At 42.2% G+C, this 23,436-nt stretch overlaps 1 protein-coding gene across 2 annotated transcripts in view; it reads right to left on the reverse strand.

Moving 5' to 3' along the window:
* Window positions 1-23,436, reverse strand: part of commd10 (COMM domain containing 10) — a 100,202-nt gene that overhangs the window by 12,081 nt on the left and 64,685 nt on the right. Inside the window, exon 6 of one of the 2 annotated variants that reach the window (XM_080188981.1) lies at window positions 19,484-19,589. The exons of the other annotated variant lie outside the window; for it this stretch is intronic. Coding sequence (XP_080045107.1) covers window positions 19,484-19,589 — 106 coding nt within the window. The remainder of the gene's footprint in view (window positions 1-19,483; window positions 19,590-23,436) is intronic. 2 annotated transcript variants of the gene reach the window in all.

A 23,436-nucleotide genomic window follows, 5' to 3' on the forward strand; every position in this document is an offset into this window, starting at 1 on the left:
AAAGGAATAAGATAATTAAATTTCCACTTGCAACAGAACAGCAGAATCATTATTTTGCCCAAGTTACCTCAACAGGAATTCTCTTACATTCAATCGCTCGCCACTTTTTCACGAAGATGTGTTCTCCTATTGCAGTGAAGAGATCAAATACTCACTTGATTGCTACTGTGAATACCTACCTGGATCTGCTAACGCTCATTACAGATTTAAAGGAATTCCAGTCTTCTGTGTAGTGCATCAATGTCAGATCAGATTCAAGAAAGGCGTAATTACACCACTTTTCCCCCCACTGCAAATTCCATGTAAATAGCTCAAGAAAACTAATTATTTAGTTCTACCAAGCTGAAAAATACATTAATTACATTAGAAATGCTCTTGCACTTAACTATCAACCTAGTCATTTGTTATCACCTGAAGCAATTTATAGAACACTGTAGTTAAACAATGGTTTCTTATGGTAAAAATTTAAACAATGTCATATTCAAGAAAATATTAAGATTGTTACTTTGTACATGTATCTTTGATAAGCCCTACAGTTATACATCTCAATTTAAATAAACCAGCAAAAAGTTCTGATTCCTCACCATCCCATTTTCACGGACCTATCCTTGCTCTGTGCCCCCATACAACAAATATAAAGCCCCTCTACTCATTATAAATCCCTCTGATATTTGTTCCCACTACTTCTACAACCTTCTCCGATCTTACCTTTCCTCCTGGGTGCTCCATTCTCTGCTTATGGTTTTCTTTGGGACCTGCCTCAACTCAACATTTTCTAGAAATACTTCCTCAAACCCTCCACTTCGTTGCTCTGCTCCATTTAGGTTAACTTGGAGGAATTGGGCTCTTCCATGGAGCAAAGGAGGTCGAGGGGAGATGTGACAGAGGTGTACAAGATTGTGACAGGTGGACAAAGAAAAATTGGTCTCATTAGCAGGTGATACATGGACTGTGAGGGTTACAGAGTTAAGTTTTTGGACAGGAGTTACATGTCGGGGGGAGGAACGTGAAGAAAAACTTTGTTGCACAGCGAGCGGTAATGACTGGAACTTGCTGCCTAGCAAAACTACCTTAATTTTAATTAAGAACTGAAATGACTTTGTTTGCATAGCTGAGCATTTGTTGTAGTTATTTCATTTAGAGTCATTATGGCAGAGAAGAATGTATTTGGTGCATGCAGAACAAAGAACAAAGAACAACACAGCACGGGAAACAGGCCCTTTGGCCCAACGAGCCCGCGCCGCCATTTTAACTGAGTTCCCTCTTCCACCCATGACTCTTGTCTACACTTATGGCACTCCACATTGGAAACCAGATTGAGGGGAGACTAATTTAGGGACAATTTGTTACACCAATCAGCCTAAGAGCACATCTTTGGGGTGTGGGAGGAAACCAAAGCACCCAGAGAAAACGCATGCAAGCACGGGGAGAATGTGCAAACTCCCACAGATACTGGCCCAAATCCATGTATCTGCACAGCAAACAGTGATTGTCACTGAGCTGTCGTGTTGCCCATCAGCTGGTCCAGGTTAAGCAAACGCGAAGTGTGGAGCACTAGGCTACTCCCGAAACACCCAAGAGCAGCCCTCGCACAACCCACCGCGTGTATGCCCCTTGTTGGACAACAAGGCGGACTGAAGCACCTGTGGAGTAAAAGAGAAAAACATCAATAACATGCACATCTTATGCAAACATTCAAGGGAATCCCCAGAAGTTCAAAAGTAAAACAAGTGAGTCAGAAAATATGTTGGAAGGTCCATAGGTATCAATTGATTCCCAGGAACGTCCCAAGGCTCTTGATCCTTATTTAAAACAGTCTCCTATATCCCTCCATCTCTATTCTGCTCAAGTGCCTAAGTATCCCTTAAACAACTCCAGCAAGCCTGCCTCCACCACCTTACTTGGCAATGCATTCCATACCCCCACAACCCTTTGTGTGAAAAACCGCCCTCTAATATCTGAATTATACCTCGCCCCCCTCACCCCGAGCCCGTGGACCCTCGTAATATTTGTTTCCAATCTAGGAAAAAGCTTATCACTGTTTACTCTATCTATACCCTTCATAATCTTATACACCTCTATTAGATCTCCCCTCATTCTCCGTCTTTCTAAGGAAAACAGCCCCAATTTGTCCAATCTTGCCTCATAACCCAGTCCTTCCATACCAGGCAGCATCCTGGTAAACCTCCTCTGCACTCTCTCCAGGATCTCCATGTCCTTCCGGTAGTAAGGTGACCAGAACTGGACGCAGTAATCCAAATGCGGTCTAACCAACGTTCTTTACAACTGCAACAGTTGTAAGACACGGTGGCACAGTGGTTAGCACTGTTGCACCAGGGACCCGGGTTCAGTTCTGGCCTTGGGTCACTGTCCGTATGGAGTTTGCACATTCTCCACGTGTCTGCATGGATTTCCTCTTGGTGCTATGGTTTCCTCCCACAGTCCAAAGATGTGTAGGTTAGGTGAACTGGCCATGCTAAATTGACCTTGTATCAGGGGACTAACAAGATAAACATGTAGGGTTATGAGGATAGGGCCTGGGTGGGATTGCATTCAGTGCAGACTTGATGGCCAAATGGCCTCATTCTGCACTGTGGGGATTCTATGATATGATCAATACTTGACACATTGATCAGCTCCACTTCCATCAAAGCACGTGAGATCTTGGATTTTAAATAGGGGTATTGAATACTAACGCAAGGACATTATTTTGAAATTATGTGCTTTGATGGAAGTAGAGCCAATCAATGATTTCAAAAAGAAAATGAATGGAAGTTTAAAGCAATAAATTTGCAGGACTGCAGGGATAGGGTAGTGGAGTGGGATTGACCGGATAGTTCTACATGGGCCATAATGACTCTCTAGCACTAAAAGCAAGAGATCTAATACTGAGCCCTACAGGACTCCACTAGAAACAGCCTTCCAGTCACAAAAGTGCCCATCAATCATTAATTACTCTTTGCTCTTGTCACTGTGCGAATTTTGGATCCCAGAGGTTCTTATTTTCTATTTTTATCCTATAGGTTCTTTCTTTTCTGGCCAAGCTGCCACCTGGGGGCTTGTCAAAAGTGTTGCTAAAACCTATGCAGGCTACTTCAAACGCCATATTCTCCTTCATATCTCCTCAAAAAATTCATTCAAATTAACCAGACGTGATCCTTCAGTTTATAAATCCACACTCACTGTCCTTGATTAATTCACATCTTTCTAAATGACGACTTATAGTGTTCCTCAGGATATTTCTGTCTCAATAATCTGTCCACCACAGGTAGATTAGGCCAATTGGTCTGTAGTTACTTGGTCCATCCTTCTCTTTTAAATAATGGGGGATGAGCGGAGAGGGAGAGGCATTGTCTAGATTTGGGAGTTCCATCTTATTTTCTTTACGGGAACATATTTGTTCTGAACCTTTGGTACTTGCTACATGAATGCCTCCTACTAATCTGACACTGATTTACCTTCATGTAGCTGTTTTCAGTCCACATCTGTCAAATCATATATCACCGAGTAAAATTAGCTCCCCATGAGAGCTTTTATTTCTTGTCTATGTCATTTCCATAATTAGCCAAATCTAACTGAACCATAATCATTACTATCAAAATACTCTTCCCAGTGATGCCCCTGCCACAAGCCCAGCTTATTTGCCGAAAAATAAATCCAGAACAGTCCCCCTTTCTCATTGGGCTTGCTGCATATTGGCAAAAAATTCTTTTGGATGCATTTTTCGAATTTTGCATCCTCCAGACCAGTTATTATAGAAGCTGAAATTCTCTACACTATTGAATTGCTCAGTTGCTTCTGCACTTCTCAGCAATTTGCGTGCATTTTGCTTTCTCTGTTTAGCAGTCTGGTGGCCTATAGTATACTCCTCACAGTGCTATTGCCCTTTTTTGTTAGTTCAACCCAAGTGGCCTTCTTTGATAATCAATATCACGTATTATTCTTCCTTACAGCTGTGATCATTTCCTTAATCAATATTGCTGCCCTTCTTTTTAAACACCCTCTCTATCCTGTCCAAAAACCCTGAATGTTGAGCTACTATAAGTCATATGTAATAGCAATAATTGCTATGTTAACACACTTGCAGTGTTTATCTGTGTTCTCCGCTCATCTGCCATATTCACTAGAATCCGAACATTCTCCAGTCTTGCTTTCTGGGGTAGGAGAAACTATGAAGCTGGGCTAGCGCTTAATATAAAAAAGGATAGCAAGAGTTTTTATAAATATATAAAAAGGAAGAGGCTGGCTAGGGTGAACGTTGGTCCCTTAGAGGGTGAGAAGGGGGACTTAGTGGTAGGGGATGGGGATATGGCTGAGGTCTTGAATAACTTTTTTGTTTCTGTCTTCACGGAGGAGGACGTGAATAATTTGCCGGGTGTTAGAGATGGAAAGGTGGTAGGACTGGAGGGTCTTAATGACATTACTGTTACTAGAGAGGCGGTGCTCGACAGACTGGAGGGGCTGATTGTGGACAAGTCACCAGGACCGGATGGAATGCATCCGAGGGTTCTGAAGGAAATGGCGGAGGTGATAGTGGATACCTTGGTGGTTATTTTCCAGGCGTCGCTGGATTCCGGGCAAGTGCCGGAAGATTGGAAAACGGCTAATGTTACGCCGTTGTTTAAGAAGGGTGCCAGGCAAAAGGCAGGGAATTATAGGCCGGTTAGTTTAACGTCTGTGGTAGGTAAAATGTTAGAATCCGTCATCAAGGAGGAAATAGCGAGGCATCTTGAGGGGAATTGCTTGATAGAGCAGACGCAGCACGGTTTCCTTAAAGGGAAGTCGTGTCTGACAAATTTACTGGAGTTCTATGAGGATGTGTCTAGGGCGGTGGATAGAGGAGAGCCGGTGGATGTGGTCTTTCTGGATTTTCAGAAGGCGTTTGACAAGGTACCTCACAAGAGGTTATTGCAGAAGGTCAGGGGACATGGAGTTGGGGGTAGGGCGTTAGCGTGGATAGAGGATTGGTTGTCAAATAGGAGGCAGAGAGTGGGGGTCAATGGGTGCTATTCGGATTGGCGGATGGTGACTAGTGGAGTGCCCCAGGGGTCGGTGCTGGGGCCTCAGCTATTTACCATTTATATAGATGATCTGGAGGAGGGAACCTAATATTTGGTGTCGAAATTTGCTGATGACACCAAGATTGGTGGAACGGCAAATTGTGCGGAGGGTGTGGAGAGTCTGCAGAAGGATCTAGATAGGCTGGGCGAATGGGCCAGGAAATGGCAAATGGAATTTAATGTTGGCAAGTGCGAGGTGGTCCACTTTGTTAGGAATAATGGTAGGAAGGATTATTACTTACGTGGAGAAAAACTGCAGCAGGCGATGGTGCAGAGGGACCTCGGGGTCCTTGTGCATGAGTTGCAAAAACCCAGCTTGCAGGTGCAGCATGTGGTCAGGAAGGCGAATGGGATGCTGGCCTTCATAGCGAGGGGGATTGAATATAAAAGTAGGGAGGTCTTGCTGCGGCTGTATAGGGCATTGGTGAGGCCACAGCTGGAGTACTGTGTGCAGTTTTGGGCGCCGTACTTACGCAAGGATATTTTGGCCTTGGAGGGAGTGCAGAGGAGGTTTACTCGGCTGATGCCAGAGTTGAGGGGGTTGAGCTATGAGGAGAGGCTGAATAAATTAGGCTTGTACTCGTTAGAGTTTAGAAGAATGAGGGGAGATCTCATTGAGACGTATAAGATGATGAATGGGATGGATAGGATAGAGGTGGAGAGACTCTTCCCGCTCAGAAAGGATAGTAGGACTAGGGGGCACAGCCTCAAGATAAAGGGGGGGGGCGGTTTAGAACGGAGTTGAGGAGGAACTTCTTCACTCAAAGGGTGGTGAAACTCTGGAATTCTCTGCCCGTTGAAGTGGTGGAGGCTACCTCGCTAAATATTTTTAAGACGTGGGTTGATGGGTTTTTGAGAAGAGAGGGGATTAAGGGTTATGGGGAGAGGGCGGGAATGTGGAACTGAGCCACGACAGATCAGCCATGATCTTATTGAATGGCGGGGCAGGCTTGAAGGGCTAGATGGCCTACTCCTGCTCCTATTTCTTATGTTCTTACGTTGTAACTTCTGCCTTCCATTTCCAGCTTTGCTTCTCTCCTTTCTGAATTGATGTTCAGGTTCTTATTCACTACCAACTTATCCCCATTAGTATGATGAATCGCCCCTGCCAAGATATTGATTGCAGCACTATTGAGGTGCAACCCATCCAACTTGTACAGGTCCCATCTCCCCAGAATCAGACTCAATGCCCCAGGAATCTGAAATCCTCCCTCAGGCATCACTACTCCAGCCACTTGTTCATCTGCATTATCCACCCATTTCTATACACTAGTCTCTAATAAAACCTAATAAGCTGGACAGTAAATTGATTCCCCAAACAAATAATTTTAAAATCAATTGAAAAACTTAAATGGGAAGAACTTTACATAGCACAAGGTTAAGACCTGAAATGCACTGCCTGAGTGTGTAATGCAGCCAACTTCAATCATGGATTTTGAAAGGGAAACAGATAATTATCTGACAAGAAAAAAATTACAGGGCCTTGAGAAATAGGTGGTTGAGTGGGACTAACTCATTAATTTGTGCTATGTCCATTCTACCATTCCTAAACATTACGAAAGGAATCTCCAGTTAAGTTTGAAGAAATCTAAAGGAGTAAGTGATCTGCTACTTCTTACGGATCCAAAATTAAAAAGCGCACACAAAATCTCAAATTTATCTTGGAAAAGCACTTGATACATACATCACAAGGAACATGAAATGAAGTCTGACTGAAGTACAAAGAGTCCTCTCCTGGTTTCTCACTGGTGTGGAACCAAATCATAACATTTAGGTGCCAGAGGTCAACACCGCAGGTTAACTAGTCTCAACCAGAGGTTCCAGGTGACCTCAGCATAAGATGGGGTGAGAAAAATCAGCCTTGGTTCCCAAACTAGCCTTCACTGTTAAAATAAAATTGCAAGCTGACAGTTAGCAAGGGCAGGATTGGGCTTGACTTATCATGTTTCTCAGAGTCAAAACATCTGCTGGTGCTTACTGTTTTAATCACTCCACTATTAGCAGCTGTGCCTTAATCTGTCTAGGCCCTAAACAGAGTTCCCTCCCTCGGTGCTCTCCTCAGAACCTACCTACCAATCTTTTTGTCACGTGATTCGATGGCAAATTTTGTTAAATAATCAACCCTGAGGAGCACCTTTAGGCAAATAAGTTGTTTAGAATTAGACATAAAAATGATGTCTTGAGCATCAACAAGGATAGCTGAAATGCTGATGCGTTGTCAAGTTGGTCCCAGATACTAGCTTGAGGTAAGGGGAGAAAATACGAAGGAGTAATGAAGAGGAAGAGAATTTAGCAGTGTTTTAAATTACATTGGTCACAAGTTGACCTTTGAAGTTACTATCCTAACCATAAATTGTCTGTGATAATTTGTAATGGAATGGGTACTAGGGAAAGCAAGTCGAAGGAACAACTTCTGCAACAAAAAAATCTAAATTTCAGCACAAGGAAATAAATATCTAGCACGGGACAGATGGAAAACGATATTTAACATAACCAATGGCGTGATGGGTTAAAAAAAAACATCAATTAAAGTTAATTAAAATGAACGAAAAGAAAGATGAAAAAAGCCATGAAAAAGATTTACTACTTAATCCGCACCAAAGGAGGTTATGTTCATGAAAGCTAGTTTTGCAGGTTGGCCTCATGAACAATCCTCCAGCTTTATTCATGACAAAAGACTCTGAAATGCAGCAGTGTGTGGTCTACATAACAACAGGTATGCTGCCAAGTAGATTCAAATGTAGGTTTAATGTCACTTTCTTAAAATTAGATGCTAGATTGTCAGCACACCCATCCAGCATCAATAACATTGTTTGTTTAAACATGTTTGCTTCATTCCAACATGAGTGTCCATGCATATTTGGATTTTATAAATTGCCAAACAGTTTGAGGTCCACAGAAGTGAATAAAAGACTTCAGATCATGATAATCTTTTACCAAAACGCTCTCGTGCCTTTTCTGTTATATTAAAAAATTTAGATATAGACTAATAAAAGCATAGAACATTTCGACTGTGGTGTTACTTTGCCAAATGATCTCATCTGTTTTGTACTAAAGTTTTATTTTATTTATTTGATCAATGAAAAGACAATAGCCTCTGAGCTTTGTGCACTGAATAGCTCACAGACAGTTCGTTCTGCCGAGGGAAGACCAGTGGGGAAGGAAAAGCTTCTCCCTTTGAACAGAACATTGTATGGAAAATTGATTAATTCCACTAATATTTATAAGGTGCTTGAAATTAACTTTCCATACAGTCATTTATCTGATGAAGCTCATTTCAGAGAATTTGTTTTGGGCAAGTTACTAGACTACGTAGGGGTTCACTTGATTGTTCACTTATCCATGACAGAACAGGGGCAACTAGGTCAGTTCGGCAAACTCGACAGAACTGCAATCCTGGCAATTAAAATGAGTAGAGGCTAAGGAAGCTACTATTTAAAAAGCCCACTGAGCTCTTGCATTGAGTGAAAGATTGTTTCTAAAAAAAAGTTCCAAGCACCATTTCTGGATCAATACTATATATTTAAAATAAGTGAAAATAATGGATTTTCACAATATATCTGAAGTGCGCCTTTCAAGATATAACAAAGTATTTCACAGTCAATGAAGTGTTTTTGAAGTGTAGTTGCTGTTGTATTGCAGGCATAGGCAGCAGCCAATTCATCAACAGTACAGACCTAGAGGGAGTAATAAGTTAACAGATAATCTGCTTTCAGAGATGTTAGTTGAGATGTTAATTGACCAGGACACCGGGGAGAACCTTCTTGCTCCTCTTTGAATAGAATCTCCAAGATTTTTTACGTCCAGCCAAGAGGGCGACTCAGGCCTCTGCTTAACATCTGAAATATGGCACTGTGAATTGCCAAAAAAATTAAAGCTGCTTCTCACCCTGACACCCAATACCAACACTTTGCAGTATAGTTTCCTAACATTTAAAGAGTCCTCATTGAATCATAAATGATTTTACAATTCCAGGTTTGCAATTAATTAAAGTCACAGAAAATTAAATATTTTCAGGAGCGACGAATAATGCATCTAATCAAAACATTTTCCACTCCAGTTGTTCAGTATGCAGAGGGAAAAGAACAATTGATCAAGCTAAATATAAACCAGTCTGAAACTAAAATATCGTAGATGCTGGAAATCTGAAATAAAAACAAAGTGTGGAAATACTTAGCAGGTCGGTCAGCTTCCGTGGACAGAGAAACATAGTTAACATTGAGTCTAATATGACTTTTTCAGAACTAACATTGGGTAGAACCTAATACCGATGGCTCTCTGCAAGCCAACCCCCTTCCCAATGCTGGTTCCCTCAATTAGGCACTGGGTATTCTTGAACAAGAGATAACACTGCATGTCACTACCCTGCTCTCCCCACCAACATCCTGGACCCTCCCACTAGGGTTTATCATGTACATCATATGACTAGGTTCCTGTCAAGGTTAAGGCCAGCATTGGTTGGGAATAAGGCCTTTTAAGCAGCTACTTAAAAGCCTTATTTGGCAGCAGGGTGGGAAGATGTTCCATGGGCCTTACTCCCATGGACTTAATCTGTGGCGGGGCCTCCTCCCGCCTGATTAAATGCCGCCGCTAAACTTGCCACAGAGGAGGGCACAAGACTTTGCCCATTAGCTCTGTTTCTCTCTTCACAGATGCTGCCAGACCTGAGTATTGCCAGCACTTTGCGTTTATTTATTATGATAAATTAGTCTGAGCATTTCTGAAGAAAAAAAGTATGTCACTTTTTTAAAAGATCAAATTGAGATCCACACAAAGAACTCAAAACAAGTCTGTGCTGTGCTCTGTTCTTTTCATCAAGTTTAACCACAAAAAAAACTTGAGAGAAAGAGGGAAAACATATGATTAAGTGGGAATATAAAGGAAAACAATGTGATGCCCTCCAGGCTATAGATTATATTATGAGTGCAGAACTTTTGAAATTTCAACGTAATTGAAGCCAGTAAAGCCATCCAGAAAAGTGTTAAGGCTGTGTTTTTAACAGCTGAAAGCTCTTTATCACCTTGCTGCCTGCTGGAGCTCACATTATTACACTCATAATGTGCTTGTAACAATACTTTCGTTGTCACACATTGGGTATACACCCAGGCTACCTCCAAAGCCCAAGGTTCCTGGCAGAATTTTAATCCATTTGTATAATCTTTCAACCATTAACTGGGAGGATTTGATTAATTTAATTGCAGACTCAAAAGTTTACATAATCAGTGCCAATAAATGCAAAAACCATCTGTTCCTTCGAAAATCAAGATTCTAATGCACTCAGGGCAATGACAGCTCATGAATCAATCAACACCATTATCTGCTGTGTGCAGGAAAATTAAGAAACATAGTCGTTCTGCAATAAAAAAACTTTTCTTGTGGCCCAGTATGATCCAGCAACTTTGTCTACAACATAGAATGTGGGTGATGGGGAAGGAGGGAAGAGGTGGGGGGAGAAAAGAGACAACACGGCCTTTCAGACATTTCTTCACATCGCTGGTGTGTCAAAGTTGGAGGAGGCGGAGCAGAGAAACCAGGGAAAAGAAATCCAAACAACAAGGTCACTTTGTCCATTATTCTTCTCTCCTCTTCCCTGTAGTTTCCCAACTCCACAGCAATCTCTTATTGAGGGTTGCAAGACTAGTCGCCAGTTACTAACCCACAAGTAAATCATTCACTTTCTGAGGATGCTGCTAGCCTCAATATGGTTTCACTGGGTTTGTGTGATCTCAGTTGATACTCGGGTAACTTCAACTAAACCAGTGAATGACCTTTTTTTCTATCAAAGGAGACAAATTTGTACATGAGAAAGCGATCCCCATTGTCAATTATTGAGATTTGAAAAAAAATCATAGCATGTTTTACTTTCTTCTCCATTAATTCTTTGTGAACTCAGCTGTCTTTACGCACCAGATTGTATCACACAGCATGATTTCTCCGAGTTAACAAAAAGAAAAGCTAACTCAACATTTGTAATTAGAGACAGGGTGGGCCTATATCATGAAAGGCAAAGCACTAAAGCAGCTTCAATTAATTCACCAAACACAGCAGAATCAAGCCATCCCGAGTCTACAGCTATTCGCAGTTTCTCACAAAAACACTGTTCGCCAATTGTGAAGTAAACAAAGTAGAAAGCACACATCATTGCTTCAAAGGCGCATGATCTTTGCATATTAAACAAACTATTCAAGCATCTGGAAAAACTGCAATTCCAGCATTTTAAATATTTCATTAAAACAGAAACACATTTCTTCAAATATATGAAGCATGGATTGTAAAGCTAAGTAAGTTGCAAGGTTGAACAACGGTTCCAGGGCTGACTATCTGAATTGCTCTTGAAGAGAACTGGCACAGACATGATGGGCTGAATGGTCTTCATCTGTGCTGTAGCCATCTTATGATTTGATTCTATGAGGACTTTCAATTATGCAGACAACCTTGGAGAAGAAGACCAAGAGGAGATTTCACACAAGTTTTCAAAATCGTGAGGGATTTGGGAGAAATCTCTCTAATGGGAGGACTGAGAACCAGAAGACACTGATTTGTGACTAGCAACAAAAATAATGATGGCATGAACAAAAACATTTTCTCCCCACACAGTAGTTAGGATTTGGAATGTACTGCTGGGAGGGTGGTGGAGGCAGATTCAATCAAGGATTTCTAAAGAGAATTGTATTATTGTCTGAAGTGGAAAGAAACTGCTAGGCTATAGGGAAATGGTGGGGGAGTGGGATTAGGAGAGTTGCTCTTACAGACGGCCAGCATGGACAACAAAGGCCATAAGACCTCCTGTAGTGCTGTAACCATTCAAGATATTCAGTATAAAATTGGCTTTAATTAGCAAGACAGAATCCACAGTATCTGGTCTCTGACACACAATCTGTTCCTTTGTCACTGACTCCATCCTCTTCCTGGTAACTGAGAGACTAAATCAGATACTCCACAACCCTGGTCTTATACATGATCTAGGGATGAGCTTCCAATCACACACTGACACCATCATGAAGATCACCGATTTCCAGTTTTTCAAAATTGCTCAACTTCAACCTGGCTGTAGGTTGTCTGCTGCTGAAATGTTCATCCATGCCTTTGTTACCACTGGATTTGAATATTCCAACACACTTCTGAATGGCCTACTACATTGCACCCTTTACGAATTGGAGAACATAAAAAAACTCTGCTGTCCATCTTGCAACCAGCACCAAGTTCTGCTCACCCATCGCCCCTGTGGTCACTGCATTACATTGTGTTTGATCATATGTCAATCTCTATTTTTAAATTCCAATCTTTGTTCTGAAATCAGTGGCCTTGACCCTTCCCATCTTTGTAATCTTCTTTGGCCCTTTGGATCTCTGCACTCATCTAATTCTGGTCACTTGAAAAAGCCCATTTTGAATCCCTTTGCCACTGGTGATCATGCCTTATTTAGCTAGGCATAACTCTGGAATTCCATTCCCATATCTCTGCATCTTTCTTCCCCTATTACCTCTTTTAAGACACTCTTATAAAAACCAACAGTTTGACCAATCTTTTTTTCATCTGCCTTATTATCTCTTTGTATGGTCCAATGCAAATTTTGTTTTGCAATGCTTCTATAAAGCACTTTGGGACATTTGTTGGGAAAACCACATCTTCATGAAGTGGATTTTTCTTTTAAAGTTTGGAAGAACATTGCAGTATTTGGACACTTGGATTTTCTATCCTGGTTCTAATACATTTTGTTATACTAAAGGTGTTACTAAATGAAAGTTATTAAGACAAGTAGCTGCAAAGAGGGAACGTGGCACAAAATGCAATATTAACAATTACAAACATCCATAATCAGCTTCAAATCCATCTAGACCCCAGTGTACCCCAATTCACGCAATGAACAAAGGCCTGAAACATTTCTGCTACTACAGACTGCTGAGATTGGAATTTTGCCATTATGTGGACAAGATGGATGAGGCTGTTGTCACATATTAAAACACAGATTGAAGTTTATTTATTTATTAGTCACAAGTAGGCTTACAATAACATTGCAATGAAGTCACTGTGAAAATCCCCTAGTCATCACACTCTGGCACCTGGTTGGGTACACGGAAAGAGAAGTTAGCATGGCCAATGCACCTCACCAGCACGTCTTTCAGACTGTGGGAGGAAACCGGAGCACCAGAGGAAATATATGCAGATACGGGGGGAACGTGCAGACTCCGCACAAATAGTGCCCAAGCCAGGAACCAAACCTGGGTCCCTGGCGCTGTGAGGCAACAGTGCTAACCGCTGTGCCACCGTGAAGTTCTTTATCATTATAACATAGCTATTTCATGACATTGTAGGGTTTTCAACAGCATTTAGTGCAAAGATGGTAAGAAGTAGGGAGTAAGAAGTCTGACAACACCAGGTTTAAGTCCAACCGATTTATTTGATAGTAAACTCAGCACTCAAAGGGTGGTGAATCTCTGGAATTCTCTGCCCGTTGAAGTGGTGGAGGCTACCTCGCTAAATATTTTTAAGACGCGGGTTGATGGGTTTTTGATAAGAGAGGGGATTAAGGGTTATGGGGAGAGGGCGGGAATGTGGAACTGAGCCACGACAGATCAGCCATGATCTTATTGAATGGCGGGGCAGGCTTGAAGGGCTAGATGGCCTACTCCTGCTCCTATTTCTTATGTTATGTTCTTATGTTACCCTCTTTGTCAGGTGAATGGAGAGTTCTGGCCTCAGACAGAGCATATAAAGCACAGACAATTTACAGATTACTGATTAGAATGCGAATCTTTACATCTAACCTGCTATTCAAGTCTTAAAGTGTCCGACAATGTGAGTGGAAGGAGCACTGATCACAGGTTAAAGAGATGTGTATTGTCTCCAGACAGTACAGTAAGTGAGGTTTTGCAAACCCAGGCAAGTCAAGGGGGTTACAGATAATGCGACATGAACCCAAGATCCCTGTTGAGACCGTCCTCATGTGTGTGGAACTTGGCTATCAGTCTCTGCTCAGCGACTCTGCGCTGTCATGTGTCATGAAGGCTGCCTTGGAGAATGCTTACCCGAAGGTCAGAGGCTCAATGCCCGTGACCACTGAAGTGTTCGCCAACAGGAAGGGAACAGTCTTGCCTGGTGATTGTCGAGCGATGTTCATTCATCCGTTGTCGTAGCGTCTGCATGGTCTCCCCAATGTACCATGCTTTGGGACAACCCTTCTTGCAACGTACCAGGAAGACAACATTGGCCGAGTTGCAAGAGTATTTACCGTGTACCTGGTGGATGGCATTCTCACGTGTGATGATGTCATCCATGTCTATGGATTTATAAATCGGTTGGACTTAAACCTGTGTTTACCCCAGTCCAACGCCAGCATCTCCACATCAAGAAATAGGGAGTCCAGAGAAGAAATGATGGGATCTGAGCTAAAGCAAAATATTGCACGTCTCAGTCAGTGAGCCAATGGGTATGGCTAATGTTGAAACATTCACATTAAGCATGTCCATCTGAGCCCAAGGTTAAAGTGCATTTTCTCATTATCTGAAGCAAAGAAGAAAACAGTAAACACTGGACGGATCACTTGTGGGAAAGTTTCTGGAATCTGTCTTCAGAGATAAAGTGACTTGAACATTTGAGCTTATTAGCTGATCAAAGGTAATCAGCATGAATTAGTTAAGAGTAGGTCATATCGGACTAACCTGGGTTAAAATTTTTCAAAGGGTTACTAGCATGTTAGAACACAATGTGGGCTCCTAGAAGGAATTAGATAAGATTCTACACAAAAGATTATTGGCAAAAAGACTGAGAGCATGGAATTAGAGGTAACCTTGTGATATTATTCAGTAATTAATTGGGAGGTTAAAGATTGATGGGATATGACAAATGTTGTTCTCCTGGGAAATGCACTGGGACTTCAGCTTTACATTATGTACATTAATAACTTGGATGGCAAAAAAAGAGTGTGAAACTCTATTGGATAGCTCTTTCAAAGAGCTACCACAGACACAATTGTACAAATGGCTTCTTCCGCACCATAAGATTGTACAATACTGAACGAATAGGGAATTGTATACCCAAGTTTGCGGATGACACTAATTTAAGAAGCACACCAAGTTTTGTTGATGCGAACAGGTCATGCAGAGATCAAGAATGGCACAAGTATGGCAGATGGGAGTTCAATGTGAGAATGAGAGAGATAACCTACCTTGGATCTCCAAAAGGTGAATTGGAGTATTTTCTTCATGATAAGAGACTAGGAACTGTAGAAGAGCAACGGGATTTAGGTATCCATGTACACAAATCACTAAAAACTAATGCACAAGTGTAGAACAAAGAACAAAGAACAACCCAGCACGGGAAACAGGCCCTTCGGCCCAACAAGCCCGCGCCGCCGCATCACCCTACACCTATTCTACCCTGCGTGTCTACGAATAGAACCCCTGACTTAGCCAGATTCAGGGGAGAATAGTGTCAATTTGGTAAAACCAATCAGCCTAAGAGCACATCTTTGGGGTGTGGGAGGAAACCGGAGTGCCCGGAGGAAACCCACGCATCCACAGGGAGAATGCACAAACTCCCACAGACACAGGCCCAAATCCATGTATCTGCACAGCTAGCAGTGCTAGTCACCGAGCTGTTGCGGCGCCCGTCTACCGGTCCAGGATCAAGCACACACACCGACACGAAGTACTAGGCCACTCCCGGAACCTCCAAGAGTAGCCCACGCACGACCCACCGTGTGCATGCCCCTCGTTTGACAACGAGGTGGACCTCCACCTGCGGAATAAAAGACAAAAACGTTAATCACAAGCCTGCCTTTCCGGTGTCTCCCGAGGTTCTAACCCTTATTTAATAACCCCTACCATAACCCTCCATCCTCGTTTCACTCATGTGCCGATCTAACTGAACCTTAAACGAGTCCAACGTTCCCGCCTCCACCACCCTACTCGGTAGCGCGTTCCATACCCCCACAACTCTCTGCGTAAAGAACCTTCCTCTCATATCCAAATTATACCTCTCCCCCCTCACCCTTAAATCATGTCCTCTTGTATTTGTAACCAATCTAGGGAGCAGTCTCTCACTATTGACTCTGTCTATTCCCTTCAGTATCTTATATACCTCTATCATGTCACCCCTCAATCTCCGTCTTTCCAAGGAGAACAGTCCCAGTTTCTCCAACCTTTCCTCGTAACCCAGCCCCTCCATGCCAGGCAACATCCTGGTAAACCTCCTCTGCACCCTTTCCAGAGTCTCCACGTCCTTCTGGTAGTAAGGTGACCAGAACTGGACGCAGTACTCCAAATGCGGTCTAACCAACGTTCTGTACAACTGAAGCATTAGACGGCAGCTTTTAAACTCTATACCCCTTCCTATAAAGGCTAGCATTCCATAAGCCTTCCTGACAACATTCTCCACTTGTGTTGCAACCTTCATGGATTTGTGAACCTGCACTCCCAGGTCCCTCTGTGTTTCTATACTCCTAATTTGTCTACCTTTAATCACATAACTCCTCTCTACATTATTCCTTCCAAAATGCATCACCTCGCATTTGTCAGGATTAAATTCCATCTGCCACCTATCTGCCCAATGCACCAACCTATCTATATCCACTTCGGTACCCGCAAACCCTGCCATCTTGGTGTCATCAGCAAACTTGCTGATCACACCACCTACGCTCTCTTCCAAGTCATTTATGTAGACTACAAAGAGGAGAGGTCCCAGTACTGAGCCCTGCAGCACGCCACTGGTCACTGGCCTCCAGCCGGACAAAGTCCCCTCCACAACTACCCTCTGTCTCCTATTACCCAGCAAGTTCTCAATCCACCTAGCTACCTGACCTCGTATCCCATGCGCCTTAACCTTTTCTACCAGCCTACCATGAGGGACTTTGTCAAATGCCTTACTGAAATCCATATAGATGACATCAACGGCTCTCCCATCGTCAACCATTTTTGTCACCTCCTCAAAGAATTCCACCAGATTCGTAAGGCAAGACCTCCCTCTAACAAAGCCAAAGAAGTAATGAAAAAGGCTAGGGGGTATTGGTCTTTATCGCAAGGCGGCTGGAATTCATAGGTGAGGAAATGATACAATAGTTTCTCTTTATCTACTTGATCGTTTTAGTTGTATGGTTCAGGATGAGCAACTGTTGCAAAGAAAATTAAGGTCATTCTGACTAAGTTGGACCCCAGCTGGAGTACAAAAATAAACAAGGGGAAAGAGCAGGCCTTCAGCCCCTTGAGCCTGCTCCATGATTTAATATCATGGTTGATCTAACAGCAACCTCAAATCTGCACTTCTCCTACTCCCGCTAACCTATCACCCCTTTTCTTATCAAAAATCTAACCACCTCTGCCTTAAAAAACATGCAAAGACTCTGCTTCCATAATCTTTTCAGGAACTGTGTTTGGTTCTGGGCATCCCACCTGAGAAATAACACACTGGCCTTGGAAGGGGTACCACTGGCATTACACCAGGGCTTAAGAGTTTGTATTCCCTGAGCAGAGAATAAAATCCACACATCTAAAATGATCAGGTAGATAAAGGGGGACTATTTCTCTGGTGAGGGAATTCTTGAACAAGGGGACAAAATCCTAAAATTGGAGCTAGACTATTTAGGAATGAAATCACAAAGCACTTTTACCACAATAAGGGTGGTAAAAGAATTTGAAGACTCATTCCTCCCAAAAGGTTATGGCTACCAAGTCAATTGGAGCATTGAGATGGATGATTTTTGTTGGGCAAAGTATCAAGTGATACAAAATAAAATTGGGTGCATCTGTACAGATCAACCACAATCAAACTGAATACTGCTCTGGGAGGTCAGATCACAAGGAATCCAGATAGAGCGGGCAAATTGGATATACAATTGATTTGACGGTAGGAAGCAGTGGGTCATGGTGGAAGGATGCTTGCTGGACTAGAAGCCTCTAACTAGTGGTGTGCCTCAAGGGTCAGTGCTGGGCCCATTACTATTTGTTATCTACAATCATGGATATGGTGAATGCATTCAATCTTTTTCCTAGAGTTGAGGAATCAAGAACTAGAGGGCATAGGTTTAAGTTAAGAGGGGAAAGAATTAATGGGAACCTGAGAATCAACTTTTTTTTCCAAACAGAGAGGGTGGTAGGTATGTGGAATGAGCTGCCTGAGGAATGCTTGAGGCAGGGGCATTGACAACATTTAAAAGGCATTTGGACAGATACATGGATAGGAAAGGGTTCGAGGGATATGGGTCAAATGCAGGCATATGGGGTTAGCTTAGATGGGCATTTTGGTTCGCATGGGATTAGTCTGGGCCAAAGGGCCTGCCTCCGTGCTCTAAATGCTATGACATTATAGGCTCAAATGTTCAAGTGGACAACTGCTGTTCCTACGTTCTTTTGATGACCATCTGGGTGGCACAGTGGTTAGCACTGCTGCTTCACAATGCCAGGGACCCAGGTTCGATTCCTGGCTTGGGTCACTGTCTGTGTGGAGTCAGCATGTTCTCCCATGCCTGCATGCGTTTCCTCCGAGTACTCCAGTTTCCTCCCACAGTCCGAAAGATGTGCTGGTTAGGTGCATTGGCCATTCCTGTTCAGTGTACCGGAATAGGCACCTGAATGTGGTGACTAGGGGATATTCACTTAAAAGCCTCAAAGCAGGATGGGAAGATGGCCTTGCTCCCATGGACTTAGTCTGTGGAGTGGCCTCCTCCTGCCTGATTAAATGTCCTACTTGTGGCATTAATAAATAAACTTAAAGCATACTATGCTGACTTGGAAGGGCCTCATGTTGATGATGGGAACCTAAAGGGATAAGATGCAAATTCCTCAATACCAACATCCTTTGAACTAATGAGTACAACGAAAAACAAACAATCCAGTAGCAAGGCAGGTTATATTATCACTTTTGAACACACCTTGAGTTCTCATTTCCTTTGGCAAGAGATATATTTTATATTCTGGAAGGAGGGGGTTGTTGGAGGCAAACAAGCTGAGATGTCATACTGGAGAGTAAAATAAATGCATGTGACCTGTGGACCATTCTTCAGACAAAGGCCCATGAAACTCCAGAAGTTCCGTTTCAGTCATGCTTACATTTGTAACTGGTTTGTCAAAACTCTGAAACTTTTGTGGGCCTGAAGATTTGTAAAGGACTGTTATTGCTGCTGCTGAATGGATGGGCAAATTCAAAATCAGAGGACCAAATCTTTTATCTTACTGAGGATAAAAGCATTTTTCTAAAGCTGTTTAGTCTGAACTGCACGTGTTCTACTGTTAATTAAAGTTAAATGTTTGCATATTTGTTGGTCTCTGGGGTCCAAGGAATTTGCATGCATACTTGCAATCTGTAAAGGCGTTATATGATTGGAAGAATCCACGTGCAATTATTTTTTTAAACATTTCTGTATTATAATAGTGCAGGTGATTGTGCACATGCTTTCCTTCCACTGTTAAGTGTGCTGGTCAACTTACTTTGTTCCAGAACTAAGAGAACCATTTTTGTGAATCTTGTAATTGTGACCAGATCTGCTTGCTGTCCTGCCAGGTGTGAATGTTTGATGCAAAAACACCGCTGCAGCTGAAAAAGCGAGTAATGGGAGCTGTAACATCAAAGGTCAGTACCTCAAGGTAAAAAGTGCTTTGCATTAGGTGCAGCCATGACCTGGGCATTCCCTCAGGCAACAAAAGGCCAGTCACTACTGCGCAAGACCGAGAAACAGGAAAATAAGCTTAGAGGACTGCAGCTGTGTAGTATTGCTGCTCCTACTGTGATATATTCCAGAATGAACTCTTCACTACTGGGTGACAGCAAGAAAGATAAACAAATGAGTTATAAAAATAACTGTACCAATTACACCTGCAGGATGTGAAGATGCACCATCCTTCAACTCCCTTCACCAGAAATTTGCAGATGGAAACAGCTGGTGGCAACCTTGTATCTTTTCGAAGACAATGAAGGATTTAAAATACAAATTTGCACCTGCTTCCTCGTAATTCTATTCAACGCCAATTTTTTTCCCAGGACACAACAAAGTGATAAACATTTCCTTTTTGAGTTCCTGTGTCTACAATGGCACACTGGTATCAACATTCTAGTTTCTGAGCACGCTTTCCAGAATACACTGCTAACACAGAAAAAATGTACAAGAAACAAACGGCATTGAATATCGTGAATTAATAAAAATCATCACTTTTCAGAAATGTTTCATTACTTTGTGCTTTTGAGCTTTAAAATCTTTCAAAGGAACATTTCCCTTGTTCCCTACATGTGGGTTAGCTCAATAAACTGGTTTCATTTTTCAGAAACTATGGAAGTTCATGTATATTCTGCCAATCACTCTACATTTTAACACAAAATACAATGGGCCATTTACCACTAGTGTCATTCGCTGAAACATTTTATTTTCTGCAATGGTTAACTTTGATTAGGAAAGCTCAGCAGATTTACAATTCAAAGAAAATGAATAGACAAAGAAACACAAAAGAGAAAAAAAGACTGGGATAAAGTGTTTTTCTGCTCATAGATGCTATCCAGTGTCTCATTAAAAGATTTGATCTGTAGATAGCAGGTGAGGCCAAGATCCATCAAAGGTTTTGTGAACGAATATGCAGTGGTACGAAGCCACATAAATCACAAGATCACCTTAGCAAGGACAGGAATTTCAATGGCATTAATGGTCTCAGTACCTCAGATTAGGGAAAGAAATACAACTGCTCCTGATTGCTATGTAGTGACCCAGTAACTTAGATGAAGGGCCTGTCAGCAACATATCTAAGTTTGCTACAGATACCATGTAAACTGGGAAAATAGGCTGAAAGGATGACACAAAGAGGCTCCATAGAGATAAGTGAATGCACAAGGTGGCAGATGCAGTACAACATGGAGAAATGTGAAATTATTCAATTGTTAGAGAAACTCCTATCAACATCCTAGGGGTTACCATTGATTAGAAACTGAACTTGACTGGCCATACAAGGATATTTTGGCCTTGGAGGGAGTGCAGAGGAGGTTTACTAGGCTGATGCCGGAGTTGAGAGGGTTGAGCTATGAGGAGAGGCTGAATAAACTAGGCTCGTACTCGGTAGAGTTTAGAAGAATGAGGGGAGATCTCATTGAGACGTATAAGATGATGAATGGGATGGATAGGATAGAGGTGGAGAGACTCTTTCCGCTCAAAAAGGATAGTAGGACTAGGGGGCACAGCCTCAAGATAAAGGGGGGGGGCGGTTTAGAACGGAGTTGAGGAGGAACTTCTTCACTCAAAGGGTGGTGAATCTCTGGAATTCTCTGCCCGTTGAAGTGGTGGAGGCTGCCTCACTAAATATTTTTAAGACACGGGTTGATGGGTTTTTGATAAGAGAGGGGATTAAGGGTTATGGGGAGAGGGCGGGAATGTGGAACTGAGCCACGACAGATCAGCCATGATCTTATTGAATGGCGGGGCAGGCTCGAAGGGCTAGATGGCCTACTCCTGCTCCAATTTCTTATGTTCTTATACTAAGTACTCTGGCTGGAAGGGCAGGTCAGAGGCTAAGAACCCTGTTTTGAGTAACACATCTCCTGATTCCCCAAACCTGACTACAACCTACAAAGCACAATTCAGAAGGGTGATGAAATACTCTCTTGCCTGGATGAATGCAACTCCAACAACACAAGATGCTTGGCACTATCCAGGACAAAGTCAGCTTGATTGGCAGCCTCTCCAACATCGATGCACAGTGGCAGCAGTGTGTACCATTTACAAGACTGCACTGCAAGAACACTAAAGGTCCCTTGACAGCACTTCCCAAACCCATGACCACTACCACCTAGGTAGAAGGACAAGGGCAGCAGAAACATGGAAACATTGCCACCTGGAAATTCCCTTCCAAGCCACTCACCATCCTGACTTGTGCTGGGTCAAAATCCTGGAACTCCCTTCCTAATAGCACTGTGGGTGTACCTACACCACATGGTCTGTAGCAGCTCAAGGTGGCAACTCACCACTCCCTTCAAAGGGCAATTCTGGATAGGCAATAAACATTGGCCTAGTCAGTGACATCCACATTCCTTGAGTGAATAAAAAGATAGATGTACAGCCTCATGCTGAGTCCATATTGTAAATAGTTATGTTAATGCTCAATGGAAGTTTGAGAATACGAACAAGCATTGCCTCCAACATTATCTGCAAGCTCAGACGCACAACTATTACATCAAAGACCATCATCAATAATAAGACTGGGGTGCAGGTGAAACAAAAAGAGAATACACAACTGGACAACAGTAAACATGATGTCCTTTTTAAAGTAAGCTGAGACTTGGACTTGAAGTTGGTTAAATAATCTAGGCTTAATTTTAATTTTGTGGCACAGTATGCACATTTAATATTGCTACACTGAGTTACATTACAAAGAAGCTATTGGGTTTAATATCTATCTGACTTGCAGTTTGCAATGGCCTATGAACTATATCACAGCAGGCAAATTATTAGACAAGCAGAGTTGCATTTCTAGACTGTTCTTCTGTCCTGAGCAAAGTATGTTGCTAATACAAAATGCTTAAAATCTGATCAAAAATGACAAGAGTTCCAACAACATTTAAGCAGCTCATTTTAGATTCTTGGGGTAGGAGTTGCATTATTACAACAACCTCCAGGCCACCAAAACTCAGCACTTAATACAAAACAGAAATGCTTTGTATTTTCTAATTTTTATTCAATCCAATTCTGAATTCCAATTGGATCCAATTCATGGCCCTGACAAAAGGGACTAACATGATTGAAGCTACAGGAATTGCAGCCCTTTGCACCCCATCTTGGGCTTGATCTGACGCTTCAGCTTAGCCAAAAGAGGGCTTTTGAAAATTGCACCAGTTACTCTGATCATTGACTCAGCCCTAGCTTGGGAGATTGACGCTGCCAGGTAAGTAAGTACTTTCTAACTATGGCATACTTTTCTCAAGCCAAAGTCACTTCATTCAAATTATTTGATCATTTAAATTGTTATGCTCTAATTTTTAATTTTGCTGTCTTAGTTGTGTTGCTAAATTCAAATTGTTAGGCACAATGTTTAAATGTGCAGAATGATTTTGCATTAGTACACTAACGTTTCTGTACTGGTTAAAAAATACATCAGGATACATAAAAATTTGTATAGAAAGATTTAAATAAAAATTTGCATAAGCATTTGTAAATTAAAATGACTATTGGCAGTAAATATTAAAAAAACGTAAAATACATATACACTGGGAGGTCCCAGAGGATTAGAGAATAGCCAATGTCGTTCCTTTGTTTAAAAAGGGTAGCAAGAATAATCCAGGTCGTTACAGGCCGGTGAGCCTTAACGTCAGTGGTAGGGAAATTGTTGGAGAGGATTCTTCGAGACAGGATTTACTCCCACTTGGAAATAAGTGGGCGTATTAGTGAGAGACAAATGGTTTTGTGAAG

The sequence above is a fragment of the Carcharhinus amblyrhynchos genome, chromosome 5 (assembly GCF_965287045.1).
Source record: "Carcharhinus amblyrhynchos chromosome 5, sCarAmb.v2.hapA, whole genome shotgun sequence".
Taxonomy (NCBI): Eukaryota; Metazoa; Chordata; class Chondrichthyes; order Carcharhiniformes; family Carcharhinidae; genus Carcharhinus; species Carcharhinus amblyrhynchos.